At 46.2% G+C, this 16,494-nt stretch overlaps 2 protein-coding genes across 3 annotated transcripts in view; both read left to right on the forward strand.

The window, feature by feature from the left end:
- The window catches only part of LOC309652234 (uncharacterized protein), an 80,555-nt gene that overhangs the window by 21,113 nt on the left and 42,948 nt on the right, over window positions 1–16,494 (forward strand). The window lies entirely within an intron of this gene.
- Window positions 2,334–16,494, forward strand: part of TMEM185A (transmembrane protein 185A) — a 35,189-nt gene continuing 21,028 nt past the window's right edge. The window contains exon 1 of one of the 2 annotated variants that reach the window (XM_082445800.1): window positions 2,334–2,527. In XM_082445800.1, the coding sequence (XP_082301926.1) occupies window positions 2,490–2,527 (38 nt within the window). In that variant the 5' untranslated portion in view covers window positions 2,334–2,489. The remainder of the gene's footprint in view (window positions 2,528–16,494) is intronic. The other variant, XM_082445799.1, reaches the window with a different exon arrangement.

Consider the following 16,494-nt stretch of genomic DNA (forward strand, 5'->3'; position numbering starts at 1 on the left):
GAGCCATTCCATGCCTTTGTATGAAGATTGTTGGGAACCTCTAAGTAAGGTGGCCCTGAAATTTGGTGGCCAGTCTGGGTTAGCTAGAGATGATGAGGGTGTCATCCTGTGCATGGCTCAGGGTCCTTCTTCAATGTTCAGGCCCCTCATGGATCTGTCCACACAGGCCAGGGGAGCTTTGGGCCACTGCCCAGGGTGGTACATTGAGCAAGGGGTCTGAGGGGGGCAGCAGATGGGCAGCGGGGTCTTTTGTACTTGTTGGAGAGAGAACAAGAGGGACGCCTGGATGTTCTGATTCTTATTTCCATGGGAGCACCAGGAGAGGACATGGCTGGGCTGCCAGTAAAGTTGAGGCAGTCTAGGTTCATCCACTTCTCGAAGGTTGAGGATGGGAAGCCTTCGGTAGTCCAATTCTTCCCATATGTCCTCGTGGACAGGCCTCTATGCTCCCTTGGCAATTTGGCTTGTCAGAGCAAAACAATACATTGACAGTTGGCCGGGTCATCTCGGGTTGAGGGGGTACTGCGGGCTTGCAGAGCAGTGGGTCAGCTCTGGGACCCCCTAGGACCTCACCAAAGTAGTGCCTGCCCTTGAGGCTCTGGACCCTGAGCAGCCTGCCTGGTCTCTGTCTGTGAAGCTCTTGAAAGGGCAACAGTGTCTGTTATTCAAGTGTCTGAACTGACAAACAACCTCACTCTTAATGCCTATTTGGGGTGAGGCCACCAGTAATTAAGGTGGTGCTGGCCAGTCTGGTCACTGGCGAGTACCTCTTTTCTGCAGAGTATGGGCTGCAGGTTCGGCAGGACCCCATGTCCTACATCCTTAGTAGCTGGGCAGCTCAGGGCACATTATACAAGCTTCTCTGGGCCTCAGCTTTCTCTTCTGTATTTATATGTTCATTGGGAGCCTCCTCAGGGGTACACACCAGACTCCGCTTGGAGGATGGGCAGGGGAGCTAGACCAAAACTCTGGGACAGGGTTCTGGTGCTTCAGCAGCTAACAAACTTGATTCAGGTTACGCATCCTTAGAAACAGCTCACATAATAATACCCACTCCCCAGTGGGTTTGGGAAACCTAATTACTACTTGTGAAATGTTTGCAAGTTCACAGAAGAAAGGTGATACCATCATGGCAAACTATGACTACCATAATTGTGAACTTCTCAAGCTGCCCCCAGGGCTAAGTCCTATAAAATTGCCGTTTGTGAAATTCTGCTATTGTTACAAAATGCAGCTATTATCCATAATGATACAGACTAATGTCTAAGGTATCGCTGTGCTCATGGAAAACTCTTAAATCAGCCGAAGTGAAGGAGGTAGACCAGGCCACCTGCCGTGAGCTTGTCCTGCTCTCTAATTCCAAAAGTAAACAGACTCCTTGAGGAGGTAGGCCCCTGAAGAAGCACCAGATAGCAACAGCGTTCTCTGAGCACCTAGCGTGCACCAGGCAGTGTGTTATGCACGCTAGCTCACTGAATCTTCCCAACAAGTTTAGGAAGTAGATTTTATCGTCTCCATTTTGCAGAGGAGAAAAAATGAGGCTCAAAGATGTTGACTTGCCCACAGAAAATGAACCTGGCAGTTATAAATAGCATGGCTTAGAGTGGAGACAGAGCTGGGCCGGGTGGGAGGTGACCAGAGAGTCTGGGCAGGAGGCAAGGAGTCTCTGAACTAGGTTAGCAAAGCGAGAATGACTCCCACATTTCCAGTTTGGGCACCCCTACCCTCACCCCCACCAACCCAGTGAACAGGTCCGCTGCCAACGGAGAGAGGCAGCCGAGGAGGGGAAGGCGGTAGGGAGGGCAGATGATTGGTGCAGGGTAGCCTGAGCTTGGGGCTGCCAGCATATCTCCACGCGCTGACCTGGGCCTTGGGAGGGAAGTTGAGACGCAGTCACTGACAGATTTGACAGGTGAAGGCCTGGGAGGAGATGGCCAAAATGCAACGTGTCACCCGGGGCCACCACCCCCAAGGCTCAGTTCTCGCTGGAGGAAACCTCCAGAAGGCAGCGCGGGCCAAGGTGACAGGTGTCCGCGAAGACCTCCCCGCGGGACTCGCCGGCGGCGCGCTCGCTCCCCGCGGGCCTGCGCCGAGTCAGCGACCCCGCTCAGCTCTCCACGCCCTCCCCCGGGTTCCCGGTCCCTCCAGCCTCCGTCGCCCCCGCCGTCTCCTCCGCCGGTCGCGGAGCCGGGGGCCGGAACCTCCGCGCACCGTGAGCCGGGAAAGCGGCCTCGCGCGCCGCTCGCGGCACTGCTCCGGCCTGCCGGGCGGGGCTCGGGGCGCATGCGCGGAGGCCTACGGAAGCCCGGAAGGAGGGGTGGGAGGGGCGGCTCAGGTTTCTCGGGGCGGCGGCGGCGGCGGCGACGACGACGACTGGGACGCGGCTCGCGCTGGCACCATGAGCCCGCTGTAACGCGCAGGCTGCGCGGCGCGGGGGGCGGGGTGGGGAGGAGGAGGAGGAGGAGGACGGCGCGGTAAAGTTCTTCGCCATGAACCTGAGGGGCCTCTTCCAGGACTTCAACCCGAGGTGAGGCGCCGCCCGCACGGCTCGGGGAGGCACGGCGTCCGTGATGCTGTGGCGGGCGGCGGGGCCTGCCCGAGCCTCCCCGGAAAACCGGTCGGCCTCGGCGCCGGCCCTCTGCCTCCTCCCGCGCCCGCTGCCTTCAGCCCCCGGCCCGCCGCCCCATCTAGACCCTCCCGGCCGCGGTCCCCGCCCCGCGGGAACCCCGCGCCTCCCCGCTTGCCCGCCCTCCCTCCCTCCCTCGTCGCTGTCCCAACTGCCCTCTCTCCGCTCCATCTTCTGGCACCCGCTGCCTGCCATGCGTTCCCCGCGCCAGGGCCGGTTCACTTGACCCGACACCCCTACCCCCCACCCCAGCTGTTTCCTCCAGTTCCTCCCAGCCCTTGAGGTTTGCCTTGGACGTATGCCCATCCCTCGCTTGTGTGCTTCTTTGTGGAACTGATGTCTGAAACACTGTTGAATGCTTGGAGTCCGTGTCAGGGTATGGCAGGACCTTACATAACGCTTTTGGGGGGTAAACCTGACAATTTTCCGTACACGTTTTCTCATCAGTCTTGACTCTAAGTTGATTTGCAGGAAGCAGATATTGCTGTCCTGTTTCCCAGATGGGGACTAGCCAGTGGACCGGGAGGAAGGAACACTGGCTAAGGAATCGAGCGTCTGTCCTTGGACTTGCCCAAGTGTTCTGTAGCTCTCTTACCTCCCCAGGCTGTGAACTCCCTAAAGCAGAGACCGTCTCCTGCTCAAATCTCTATTCCCCGCAGCTCCCACTGTGTCTGACACATAGTAGGCACTTACCAAATGTTTGTGGAACTAAACTGAACCTAAAGACCTGGATTGGAGAGCAGGCCGTATGTAGCTGGGGGATCCTCTGCTCATCTGAAAAATAAGGAGTTGGCCTAGCTGGTCTCCGAAGTCCACTGCTCTGTGAAGGGAGTGCCTAGCTCCCTTATTTGCTGGTGGAAGGCACGCACTCAATAAACCTTTCCTGTGCCAGGTCCCATGCCGGCTGCTTCAGCTGCTGAGAGGGCCAAGCGTGAGGGTGGAGAAGGGCAGGCCAATAGATGATTGACAGCACAGTGCGGTGTTGTGCTGTGGGAGCCCAGTGGAGGCCACCTTCCAGGCTGCTTGTGGGGGGTGTCTTGGGAGGGAGAGAGGATGAGTGCGTGTGTGTGTTGGGGGTGCAGCCTCCTTAGGGACGCTGACATTTTAAGGTACGAGCCATTGTGACTTCCTGGGTGCTCTTATTCCTCTTGGAGCACCACCGAGTTCATGTTCTGTTTAGTCTGGAGTGCCACTGTCCACATCGCGGTGCAGTCATTATCACTGTTGGCCTTGAAGGTGCTCTGCATAGAGGGGCTTGTTGAGAGCAGGTGGCTGAGAACCGACTGCAGCGCCTTCCTCTGCTGCTCCTAGGGGTGAGGATTGCTCTCCAGGGTAGCAGGGCTGGTGCCGGAGTCGGATAGGCCTTGTGTATCTACATTGTTTGGCGATGGTGATAAGAAAGATAAGTGAAAGCTGAATTGTTTTGTGTCCTTGGGCCACTCACTTATCTGTTTGTTTTATAGGCCGAATGAGTATAATCTCTCAGCAGGATAGAGAGGCCAAATTAATGATTGATTGTAAAGCGCTTTACAAATAGAAGGTTCCAGGACAACTTTGCAAGGTGACAGATCATTCCGAAGCCACAAACAGCTGCCTGGAGTGATGGAACTGGCTAACACTTGCTGAAACAAAGTAGTGCTGCCCAGATAACATCCTTAACCATTTTTTCCTGTAGTAGCTTCTTTCTGCCCCCGCCCCCCCCCACCGCCCCGCCCCCGGAAATTGGCACAGGAAAATGACAATTAAATACCAGGTATCTAAACAGGTTTATAGTCAACATCAACGTACTTATCAACCCTTTAATTCTATTGGGATTGAGATGCACATCTCCCTGAAAAGTTTGAAGGTCTTTTATAGGATGCCGTTTTCGTTTTTGTTTTCCTGATGCCGTGTTGAGTCGGTGGGAGAGAGCCGTGTTTCCTCGCAGTGGGGACTCCTGAGACGGTGGCCAGCTCATGTTGGCAGGTGCCAGCTCTCAGCTGGTGGTGTGTCATGTCTTGTGGGCACACCTCGTTTTCGACATTGTTCTTTAGTTTTTAGTCTTGCTCCATGCTGAGGAGGACCTTCCAGACAGCTCGAAGAGCAAACCGCGGGCTGTAGACAGGAGGAGACCTTGTGCCAGGGCCTCAAACCTTGGTGCCACTGCCTCGCTCCCCGCCTGGAATTCAGAGCCAGTTCAACACTTCCCTCCTAGCCCAGCACCTTAGCACACACTGTTCTCTTTGCCGGGAGTGTTTCCCTCTCTCTCCTCCTCTCCTCCTTACCTTGTTAGCTTCTGTTTCTCCTTGAGATCTCAGCTCACTTGTTGCTTGCTGAGGGCAGCTTTTCTGACTTCCCCACCCAGCGCACTGAGCCCTGTTTGTACAGTCTGTGTGGTGTGCTGTGTTCCTCCATCGTACACTCATCTGTACCCTTGTATTTGTCTGTGTGCTTGTTTGACTAATGCCTGTCTCCCCTATGAAACTCTGAGCTCCATGGGGGCAGGGCCATGACTCTGCGTGTTATGGTAGCCTGCATACCTGGAATAGTACCTGGCTCAAAAAGTATTTGTGGGATGGATGGATGAATGAATGAATGAACGAACGACTCACTCTCCAGAGTCACTGCCTTCCTCCTGGTCTGCGGCCTGGTTCTCTTTCCTCTCACCTTCTTCCCTCCTTCAGAATGCAGCCATTCCATTGGAGAGCTGGGAACACCATGACGCTAAGCAGACCGTGGCTGCCTTGACTTTGTGGGTTGTGTGTGTCACAGGAATAGTCACTGTCATGGCTTGGTGGGCCCCAAGGCATGGGCCATGGCTCCAGATCTCCTTTCCAACCTTTTGATCTTGGGAGTCTGAATCCGCTACTGTATTGCCAAGGCTCTGGAAAACTACACTGACAGAGAATGATTCACAACTGTCAACACTCAGATGCACAGGACTGCCAGCTGACCCTCTGCCTACTTCCATCTGGCTCAGCACTGGTTGATCATGAGCTTCTTTTTAGTTACATAGGTTAAGGCTTGCTGAAGCAGACACCCCGGACCCACCAAGTCCTTCCCTGAATGCCCAAGGCTTCCTAACAGCTAGGGAGCCCTATTTATTGAATAGGCAAACTCTTAGAAGTATACGGAATTGACAGACTTGGATCCTGAGGTGTTCCTGGGAGGTAGAGATGTGGGAATAGGTGGCATTAAGCCGGCGCCCTGTCCCCACCACGGAGCCTTGGGATTTCCTGCTGCCTTGTGCAGTTGCTGGCTCAGAGAAGGCCCTTCAGCCCTGGTAGCCAGGCAGTGCTCGAAGGCTGTGAGAACTCTGCTAGGCCTTCTGAGTCAGCCGCAGTGAGCTCCAGATGGAGTGTGGTGCATCCCACAGGTGTCCTGGACTGGGACAAAGGCTGAGGAACGCTGCTCTGGCCATTCCGTCGTGTAGGGGTGGAGTCCTGAGGTCAGTAGCATTTAGAAACTTCCATATGCTGCAACATCTAAAGCCATTCTGGAGTCTATGTGAGTGTCTGTGATCTTGTGTCTTATTCGAAGTCTGGAAAAATGAATGTGATTGCGGGTAATTAACAACAGGCAGCTACCTGACCTTTAAGAGGCATTTGTAAAGTATATGTAAAGCATTACCTCATCACACATCTCCCTGGTTCCTACTGTGTGCCAGAGATGTGCCGGGCGCCCGAAGTACAAGAGTGAATGGGACGTGGTCCCTCCCCGCTCGAGCCCGGCGGAAGAAGCAGAAATGGAAACATTAAAATTCAACACAGGGCAAGGCATTCCAGACAGAAGAACCAAAGAACCCAATGCTGCGGGAACACAAGGGGCAGAGCCACTAATTCTGTCTAGCGTGGGCAGGGAAGGTTCCAGAGCTCGATTCTGAAGGGTATAGTTATAGGCTTTTGTCAGACAAGAGGGCAGGAAAGGCATCTTAGGAGGGACAAAATATGCAGAGGCGCGGGGTCATGGGATGGCCTGGTGTGTTAAGACAGTGCTGAAAGGTCAGTGTGGTAGGGGCATTGCGGGCAACGCCTGTCACGTGACTTAAAAATACTACACGTAGTGTTAACAATTACTGTAAATGTTTTTGACACATTACTGTTTTTTTCTTAAAGCAGGCTCCAGATCCATCAATAGTGAGTGTATGTTGGTACTGTCAGTGACCTCTTCACCACCCAAATGTCTGTTTATCTGTCATTCTGTCATCTCAAACTACCTCTAGTAAGAAAAGCTTGTTGATTATACTGAGGTTATTAATAATAGCTATGACTTCTGGGACACCTACCACGTGCCAGGCACAATATCAGTGCTCTGCACCCATTATGTTGAACCTTTACAACAGCCTTCGATGTCAGCCTTGTTTTGCAGAGTCTTAGCTTGTGACTTCCCTGAAGTCACACAGGCGGTGAGGGGCCAAGTCAGGAGTCGAACAAGTTGGTCTCCTTCTGAAACCTGTGCTCTTTCTGGTATGCATGCCCCCCTTCTGATTTAGTGACATCCCCCCACCCCAGCCGTGGCACAGGAGGTCCGATATACTAAGGAGCCTTCTATTTATGAGTTGTGATTAAGCAAAGCAAACCTTGTGTTCGAGCTTACGCATCCAAATAAATGAGTATTATCTTTCAAAGCAGTTACTTAGGGAAAAGGTAAATATATACCTATTCCATTGCTCATACCCCTTGTTACTCATTTGAAATTTCCTTGGAAGCAAATCCTGTAAGAAAATCCATCTCATTGCTTTATAGTCATATATCATTTTTTAACCAAACTAGTGCTACCTAGTTTGATCACACATCCTATCCACTAAACTTGGCTCTGACTGACTTTTGGCCGTTTCCAAAAATCCACTCTCAGTGAAGATTTGGCACCACTGGGGGTATTCAGAAGAACGGACTGCAGGCTCTCAAGGCGATTCCAGGAGGAAAGCTCCAAAGATGGTTTGAGCAAGGAAGTGGAATTAGTGCATTGCCTCCCAGGGGGACTGTTTAAAGGAGACCCGTCTCATTTGAATGCAGAATTTCTGGTTTCAAAAATATCATTCCCGTTACTTGCTAATTACACGCATATGTTTCTTGGCTGTGAGTTCTTTGAAGGCCAGGAGGGTGAGGTGTTGGATAAATGTGCTGAGTGAGTGGATGTTGAGTACAGATTGCTGTGAGCCAGTGGGGAACTCTGTGTTGTAGGGGAGAGGCAGTGGACTGGAGGCATTTTAGGTCGTTTCCTAGGACTTTGGGAGTGAAGCTTCCCAGTATTGAGCTTGGGGTTTCTAATTGCCTTGCCTGATTATAGGCCATGCCTGTACGAGGAGACTAGAATTTAAGATGAAAGCCTTCAACTCTCGAGATAGGTTCTTTATAACTGACGATTCGTAGTTTGTCACCTATGACCTAATAGTGAGAAAACTGATGGCTAAATGAGATTGTTATAACTTTTCTCTTTTGTAATAGTAGTAGCAGCTAAAATGGGTAAAATCCATCATTTACACAGGGCTCTCATATCCCCTTATCTTCATGAGTGGATATAGGAGCAACCCAATGAGGAGAGAGTGACCCACGCACAACCACACAGCTGGGAAACAGTTCCCACAGGCCCGGGCTCTCTCTAGTCCTCCTCAAGAGTGATTTGTTTTTATTTGGCTTTTGTACTTTCTTGTCAGGAAATGACTTTAAATTTTGTTCGTAAGGTTCTGCTCAGTGTAAGAGGTGCAGTTCCTTTAAAACGCTGGGAGAGTGTCAATTAGCAGTTTGTCAGCTGGAGCTGTTCTCTAAAGTTGTAGACAGAGAGGCGCTCACAGGGATGTGTCGCCCAGAGCATGTGCGTGTGCATGTGTGCCTGCTCCAGTTAAAGCCAGCAGCTTTCCCTGGAGAAAACTGATGGGTCTAAAAAGAGTCCAGCTGCATTCTTTTGACTTGCAGAAAACAAGATAATAGAACGTTTGTACGCACAGTGTCATCTCTTTACTGGGTATATTCCCTCCCTCTCTAAATCCTTTTTTCCCTTCCGCCCAAGGTGGAGAGAGGGAATTTGAGCCTCAGGCAGAAAGCTCTGTGTACATTTCAGAGAGGATACTAGCTTTGTAGTTTGACCCATGTGACACTACTTAGTGATCTTGTACTGGCATTACAGACTCAGATGAGAGTGGGGTAAATTCACTTTTAAGGTGTAATTGGAAAAGTGAAATTAAGGAAGTAGTGGTTTGATGCCAGAATATCCATTGGAACCTCCATTTGCTGATGTGTGGAGAATTGAGCAGTCTGTTTTTATACTTGGACTCTGGTCTGAATGTTTCTTGAAAAGTAACTCATAGTAGTTCAGGCTTTTTTATTTTTATGTTTAGTTTAAAAATTTTTTTTTATATTTGGAGCTTTTATCAGTCTTTCTTTTTTCTACAGTGATCACGGTTTATTTTATTTTATTTATTTATTTGGGCTGCACTGGGTCTTCATTGTTGAGCGCGGGCTTTCTCTAGTTGCGGCGAGTGGGGGCTACTCTTCTTTGCGGTGCGAGGGCTTCTCATTGCGGTGGCTTCTCTTGTTGCGGAGCACGGGCTCTAGGCACGTGGGCTTCAGTAGTTGCGGCTCGCGGGCTTCAGTACTTGTGGCTCGCAGGCTTCAGTACTTGTGGCTCGCGGGCTCTAGGGCGCAGGCTCAGTAGTTGTGGCGCATGGGCTTAGTTGCTCCGCGGCACGTGGGATCTTCCCGGACCAGGCCTCGAACCCGTGTCCCCTGCATTGGCAGGCGGGTTCTTAACCACTGCGCCACCAGGGAAGTCCCAGGTTAGGCAATTTTCAGTCTATTTTGTCAGTTTATTATGACTTGTGTAGAATTTCTGCCTCCAGTCTCTACCAACTACAATCTACCTTACACACTCTTCTCTACCTTCTGTCACTCTTTTGCTCAGAAAATCTTCAGCGGCCCCCTGTTGCCTAGTAATAAATTCTAAGGACTTTACCTTGGTATTCAAATCCCCCATTCTACCTTTCCCTTGTTTCCTCTGGTGCCTTCTCTCCCGTCTCCCCAGCACTCCACACCCCAAGATTTACAGAGCGTACTCCATGTGTTCTAGTCTCCTGGGGTACAAAAGACTGTCTCATGCTTTAAAAACTCTTATTCCCTTTGTCTGGAATTCCCTATCCCCAAACCCCACCTCCCTTCCCAGCTCTCCCAGGGAAATGAACCTTCCATGTCCCAGTTTGCCATGATATATAGTTGCTTGATCCCCCTCTGCTCCTGTTAGTCTTTGAGCATCTTCAGGGCAGAGACTGTTTCTTTCCCACACGCTCAAACAGCTTTTAAAGTTTTAAGTTAGATTTGTGTGTATTTTGTATTGGTGCCCCATGATCCTTTTTTTCCCTCTGGAAAAAATCTGTACACATGTAAAGAAAGCATATTTTTTTTTGCTTCGATAGAACCATGCTATTTTTATCTACTCTAGCGTTCATTTCCATAATTTCCTTAGGAACTTTGTCTGCTTTATCTGTCATGATTTAATAGTAGCATGTAGAAGCCCCCAATGAAAATATCTCTGTATATTTGTACAAGAAATCTTGTCAGATTATTTCCATATTCTATGGTCATGTTGTTAGATTTTCATTATTTAGATTTTCTTTATTAGTTGTTTTAATGCTTTTTATTTTGAAATCTAATTGATCAAATTACTGTCCTAGTAAACTGCTTCTCTTGTCCTTACTCAGTCATAATAAACCTGTGTCATCTCCTTTCTTGTAATTGGTTTGACTTTTGTCATTGGTTGCAACTGTGACTCTTGGCTGCAACAGATTTAGATTTTATTTTTTAATCCAGTAAGTGACCTTTCTCATTTTAGGCCTGTGATAGGCAGACTAATGACACCCCTCCCCCAAATGTGCCCACATCCTAATCCTTGGAACCTGGGAATATGTTCCATTACATGGTAAAGGGAAATTAAGGTAGCAGCTGGAATTATGGTTGTTAATCAGCTGACCTGAAAACAGGGAGATTATTCTGGATTCTCCGGCTGGACCCATAATCCCAGGTCTTAAATGTAGAAGAGGGAGGCAGAAGAGGAGGTCAGAGAGAGTCAATGTGGGGAGGAGTGCTGGAGCTTTGAAACTGGAGCAGGGGGTCATGAGGCAAGCTATGAGGCAGCCTCTAGAAGCTGCTGAGACAGGGAAACATTCTCTCTTAGAGCCTCCGGAAGGATCACAGCCCTGGTGACACCTTGATTTTCGCCCAGTGAGACCATTTCAGACTTTCGACATTCAGAACTGTAAAGATACTTTGTGCTTTTTAAGCCACTGAGTTGGTGCTAATTTTGTATGGCAGCAATAGAAAAGTAATACCAGGATACTTCATCCTCTTTATATTTTTCCAGCACCAGTATTTGAAGGAGTTATATTTTGTACTGTTATTTGTCCTCTTGTAAGTTCATCTTGTTTCCTTTATATTTTTAATTTTTCATGTAATAGACCCAGAGCTCTTAATTTCCCTTTAAATTATGTCAAAAATTATAAAATACTCACTTTTCCAACATTTAAATTTTTATTATTTCCACTACTCTTTTCTTCTATTAAATAAGAGAACTCTTTTAGGGAAGATAATGAATTTAGCTTACAGGGTTTACTCTCCCTCCACTTTTTTCTTTTAAATGTCCTTTCTGTTTTCCAGTCCATTGTTTCTGGTAATGATATGTGTAGCCGAGGGCTTTGGTTGACAAATTGGTTCTGATTTTCTAGATTTTGTGATATCCCCCTTTGCTGTCAGAGAGAAAAAGTCCTCTCGGCTGGTGACTTTCTCTGTTTGTGGTGATCACTCCATTTCTATTAGCTCGTGGATCCCCCCTCAAGCCCTTTTCTTTTCCGAAGTCTAGGAACGAAGTCATTCTTCTCTTGCCATTTTTCAGTGGTAGCTCTCTTTTTCTTTGTGGCAGCTTGTAAAAGCCTCCCCTTATTGGGCTTCCGTGGTGGCGTAGTGGTTGAGAATCTGCCTGCCAATGCAGGGGACACGGGTTCGAGCCCTGGTCTGGGAAGATCCCACATGCCGCAGAACAGCTGGGCCCGTGAGCCACAATTACTGAGCCTGCGTATCTGGAGCCTGTGCTCCGCGACAGGAGAGGCTGCGACAGTGAGAGGCCCGCGCACCGCGATGAAGAGTGGCCCCCGCTTGCCACAACTAGAGAAAGCCCTCGCACAGAAACGAAGACCCAACACAGCCATAAATAAAATAAATAAATAAAAATTTTAAAAAAAGTTTAAAATTGGCTGCACCAGTTGGCAGTCACATGAGTGGCATGTGAGGATATCCATTTCTCCTCATTAAAAAAAAAAAAAAGCCTCCCCTTGTTTCTGAGCATGAGTAATCATAACTAACATGTATTTAGTGCAGCGGTTGTCAGACTATTTTTCACAGACCCCCTTGGGGCCTTGAGAACTCTTCCAGGGGTCTGCGAGCTCAGAACTATTTTCATAATAATACTAAGATGTTCTCGACCTCTTTCTCTGGGTTGACGTTTGTACTGTGCCGGGTAAACTGAGCACAAAGCAAGCTGGTGCCAGGAGATCGTACTTCGTACTCATTGTCATTGGATGCTTCATAGTGTGCTTGCAGGTTAAAAAAGTCTGCTCCACTTAAGAATCTCCTTAATAAAGCAGAAAAAATGCCAGCCTCATTCAGTCTTGACCCTTGTGTACACAGCTATTTTACTATTCCGGGTGACAAAATAGGAAGGACGCCTAAAGGCCATCTGCTCTACACTGAAGTGTAGTCGTTGACTCAAGGGAAAGCACTCATGCGCCTGAGTTGCGAGCTGCTTTTTTCACGGAACGCCATTTTTACCTGGAAGGACAGCTAACAGACAAGATTGTGGCTAAGTGTACTAGGGTATTTGACAGATGTTTGCTGAAAAGTGCCAGCGAACCTGTTACTTCGAGGAAAACAGCTGATGGTGTTTTCTGCTTTTCTTGGTTAAACTTGAGCTTTCAAGGGAAAACCCAAATTTCTGAAAAGTTGTATTCACCACCATGAGCTTGACAGCCTTCCAAAACTTAAAAGATTTCTGATGAAGTGGGTTGTGATATTAACTAATGTGATTTTTTTGTTGCTATTGTATAGTGAAATGTGTCAGTGTTTAAAGATCTTCATTACTCAGTGAACCAGTATTTTCTGGTCGACCTATATGGCGTTATAATCATGCAGGGATAAAAGATTCATTCAAAGTGCAAGAGAGACCAGTGGATTTTAAGGTAGCAGACTACAAAAGGTTCACTGAAGGAATTCCCTGGCGGTCCAGTGGTTAGGACTCGGTGCTTTCACTGCCTAGGGCCTGGGTTCATTCCCTAGTCTGGGAACTAAAATCCCGTAAGCCTCGAGGTGTGGCCAAAAAAACAAAAAAAAGTTCCTTGATAGCGTTTCAGATTCCACATCAAGGAACTACCACTTGTTGACTTTTGGTGTCCTGTGGAAGAAAAATATCCAGTTATCTGAAAGAGCAATCAAAATACTCAGTTCTTTTCTGATGACGTATCTCTGTGATGTCACTTTTTTTCTCCATATGCTTGAACCCAGACAACATACTTCAACAGAATGAATGCAGATATAGATATAATCTAGGTGTCTGCTATGAAGCCAGACATTTTTTAAAAATTGCAAAACTCTAAAAACAATTTCGGAAAATAGTTTCTTTTCATTAAAATTATGTTGTTTATGTTAATATGTAATGTGTTTATTATTATTTTTAATGAAGTAATAAATATCTTTTAAATGACAGTTTTAAAATCTGATACAGTGAATAGCAGTAGGTATAACCCTTATAAACAAAGCTCTTTAGAGTCCTCAGTCATTTTTAAGAATGTAAAGGAGTCCTGATGCAAAAAATTTTGAGAACCACTAATTTAATGCTTTACCTAGAGCACTTTTCATATTCATTATTTTATATTCACGGCCACCTTATGGGGTACATATTACCCTGGTTTTGTAGCGGAGAATACTGTGAAAGTATTAGTATGCTAATAAAAGGCTATATAGACACTCTAGTTAGCAATCTCTCCAAATCTGATGGCCCTCCCACCATTGTTTACACTCTTGGAGGTTTGCTTCTGAGTTGAATTTTGTGGGTCCCATCTCCTTAAAAGCTCTCTCTTTTTTTCCAGTTGAAGTTTCTTATGTTATTTCTCATAATACAAAAGTAGTATATGTACCTTGCAGAAAAATCAGCAGTCATAAGCAAGAGTGTAAAGACTGTCCGTAATCCTCTCCACTGGAGAGCATGGTTAGGCCTCAGTGTGTATCTATCCAGACGCTTTTCCAAGAATGTTGAATTATTAGTATAAAGTGAGTATCGTATAGTACTCAATTAAAAGGACTTTGGAGTCAAATAGATCTTAGTTTGAATCTCAGCTCTGTGAGCCTCTAGCTGCTTGGACAAGTTATTTAACTTCGAAGCCTTCATTTCACATCTGTAAAATGGGAATAGTGAAAGTGCCTCCTTCGTAGGGTTGTTGTGAGGCTTAAGTGACATTACCTGACATTCCATAAATAGCCAGTAAATGTTAGCCATGGACGTTGTATATGTGTAGATAGATCAATAGATATGCCAGGTTTATTGAAGTATGTTTTACATGCAGTAAATTTTACCGTTTTTTTAGTGCACAGTCCTATGAGTTTTGATAAGCCCATTCACTTGTGTAAGCACCACCCAAAGATAGAGATATAGGAAAGTTCTATCACTGCAAAATCTTCCCTCGTGTCCTTTTGTAGTCATCCTTTCCCCCAACACAGCCACGGGTAATCACACTGATCTGTTTTCTGTATCTATACTTTTGCCTTTTCCACAATGTCAAATAAGTGGAGACATACAGTGTGTTGTGTTTTCAGTCTGAGTTATTTTACTTAGCATAGTGCATTTGAGGTTATCCATGTTGTTGCTTGCATCCCTAGTTTGTTCCTTTTTCCTGCTGATTAGTATTCCATTTGAATAGACATACCTCAGTTGGTTTAACCATTCACCAGTTTTTGGACATTTGGGTTGTTTCCAGTGGCTATTATAAATAAAGCTGCTTTGAACATTTGAACACAAGTCTTCATGTGGACATATGTTTTCCTTTTTCTTAAGTAAATACCTAGGTATGGGATTGCTGGGCTGTAGAGTAAGGGTATACTTAACTTTATGAGAAACTACCAAAGTGCTTTCTAAAGTGGCTACACTGCATTCCTACCAGCGATATATGAGGGTTCCATTTGCTCTACCTCCTTAGCAACGATTGTCATACGCTGTGAGGTTAAGAGTCTAGGTTCATTTTTCCCATCTATCCAGTTGTTTCAGCACCATTTATAGAAGCCCAATTCTTTTTCTATTGAATTGCCTTGGCACCTTTGACCATGTATGTATAGGTATGTTTTTGGACTCTGTTCTCTGTGTCTCTCCTGATGCTAATCCTACATTGTCTTGATTATTGTAGCTCTATAGTAAGCCATGAAAACATGCAGTATAAGCACGTGATATAGTTTCTCCAACTTTGTTCTTTCTCACAATTGTTCTGCCCATTTGAGGTCTTTTGCATTTTCATATAATTTTTAGAACCAGTATGTCAATTTCTGCAGAAGAGGCTGCTTGGATTTTCATTGGCATTGCATTGAATCTTTTTTTTTCTATATTTTTATAGCAGCTTTATTCATAGTTGCCAAAACTTGGAAGCAACCAAGATGTCCCTCAATGGGTGAATGGATAAATAAACTGTGGTTTATTATTTATTCCAGTGGAATCTTGTTTAACACTAAAAGGAAATGAGCTATCAAGCCATGAAGAGACATGGTGGAACTTTAAATGCATACAGGCATACCTCGTTTTATTGCGCTTTACTTTATTGTGCCTTGCTTTATTGTGTGTTTTTTTCTTCCAGTTTTATTGAAATATAGGTGACATACAGCACTGTGTAAGTTTAGACACAGCATAATGATTTGACTTACATACATCATGAAATTATTACCACAGTAAGTTTAGTGAACATTAATCATCTCATATAGATACAAAATAAAAGAAAAAGAAAAAATATATTTTTCATTGCGGTGAGAACTCTTAGGATGTACTCTCTTAACAACTTTCATGTGTAACATACGGCAGTGTTAATTACATTTATCATGTTGTAAAATACTTTTCTAATACTTATTTATCTTATAACAGGAAGTTTCTACCTTTTGACTGCCTTCATCCAATTCCCCCTCCCCTAACCCCGACCTCCGGTAACCACAAATCTAATCTCTTTTTCTATTGGTTTGTTTGTTTTTGAGGTATAATTGACCTACAACATTATGTTAGTTCCTGGTGTACAACAAAGTGATTCTATATTTCTATACATTCTTAAATGATCACCACAATAAGTCTAGTTACCATCTGTCACTATTCAAAGATATTATATTATTTTTGACTATATTCCCCACACTGTACATTTCATACCCATGACTCATTTATTTTGTAGCTGGAAGTTGTGCTTCTTAATCTCCCTCACTTATTTCTCTCCTCCCTTCCTCTCCTCCCCTCTGGCAACCACCTGTTTATTCTCTGTATCTAGGACTCTGTTTTGTTATGTTTGTTAATTTGCTTTTTTAGGGTCCACATATAAATGCAGTTATACAGTATTTGTCTTTCTCTGTCTGACTCATTTCACTTGGCATAATACCCTGCAGGTCCATCCATGTTGTCACAAATGACAAGATTTCATTCTTTTTTGTGGCTGAGTAATATTCCATTACACACACACACACACACACACACACACACACACACACACACTCCACATCTTTTTTAAACATTCATCTATCAATGGGCACTTAGGGTGCCTCTATATCTTAGCTACTGTAAATAAGGCTGCAGTGAACATAGGGGTACATATATCTTTTTGAATTAGTGTTTTTGTT

Source organism: Balaenoptera physalus, assembly GCF_965194825.1.
Source record: "Balaenoptera physalus genome assembly, chromosome: X".
NCBI lineage: Eukaryota > Metazoa > Chordata > Mammalia > Artiodactyla > Balaenopteridae > Balaenoptera > Balaenoptera physalus.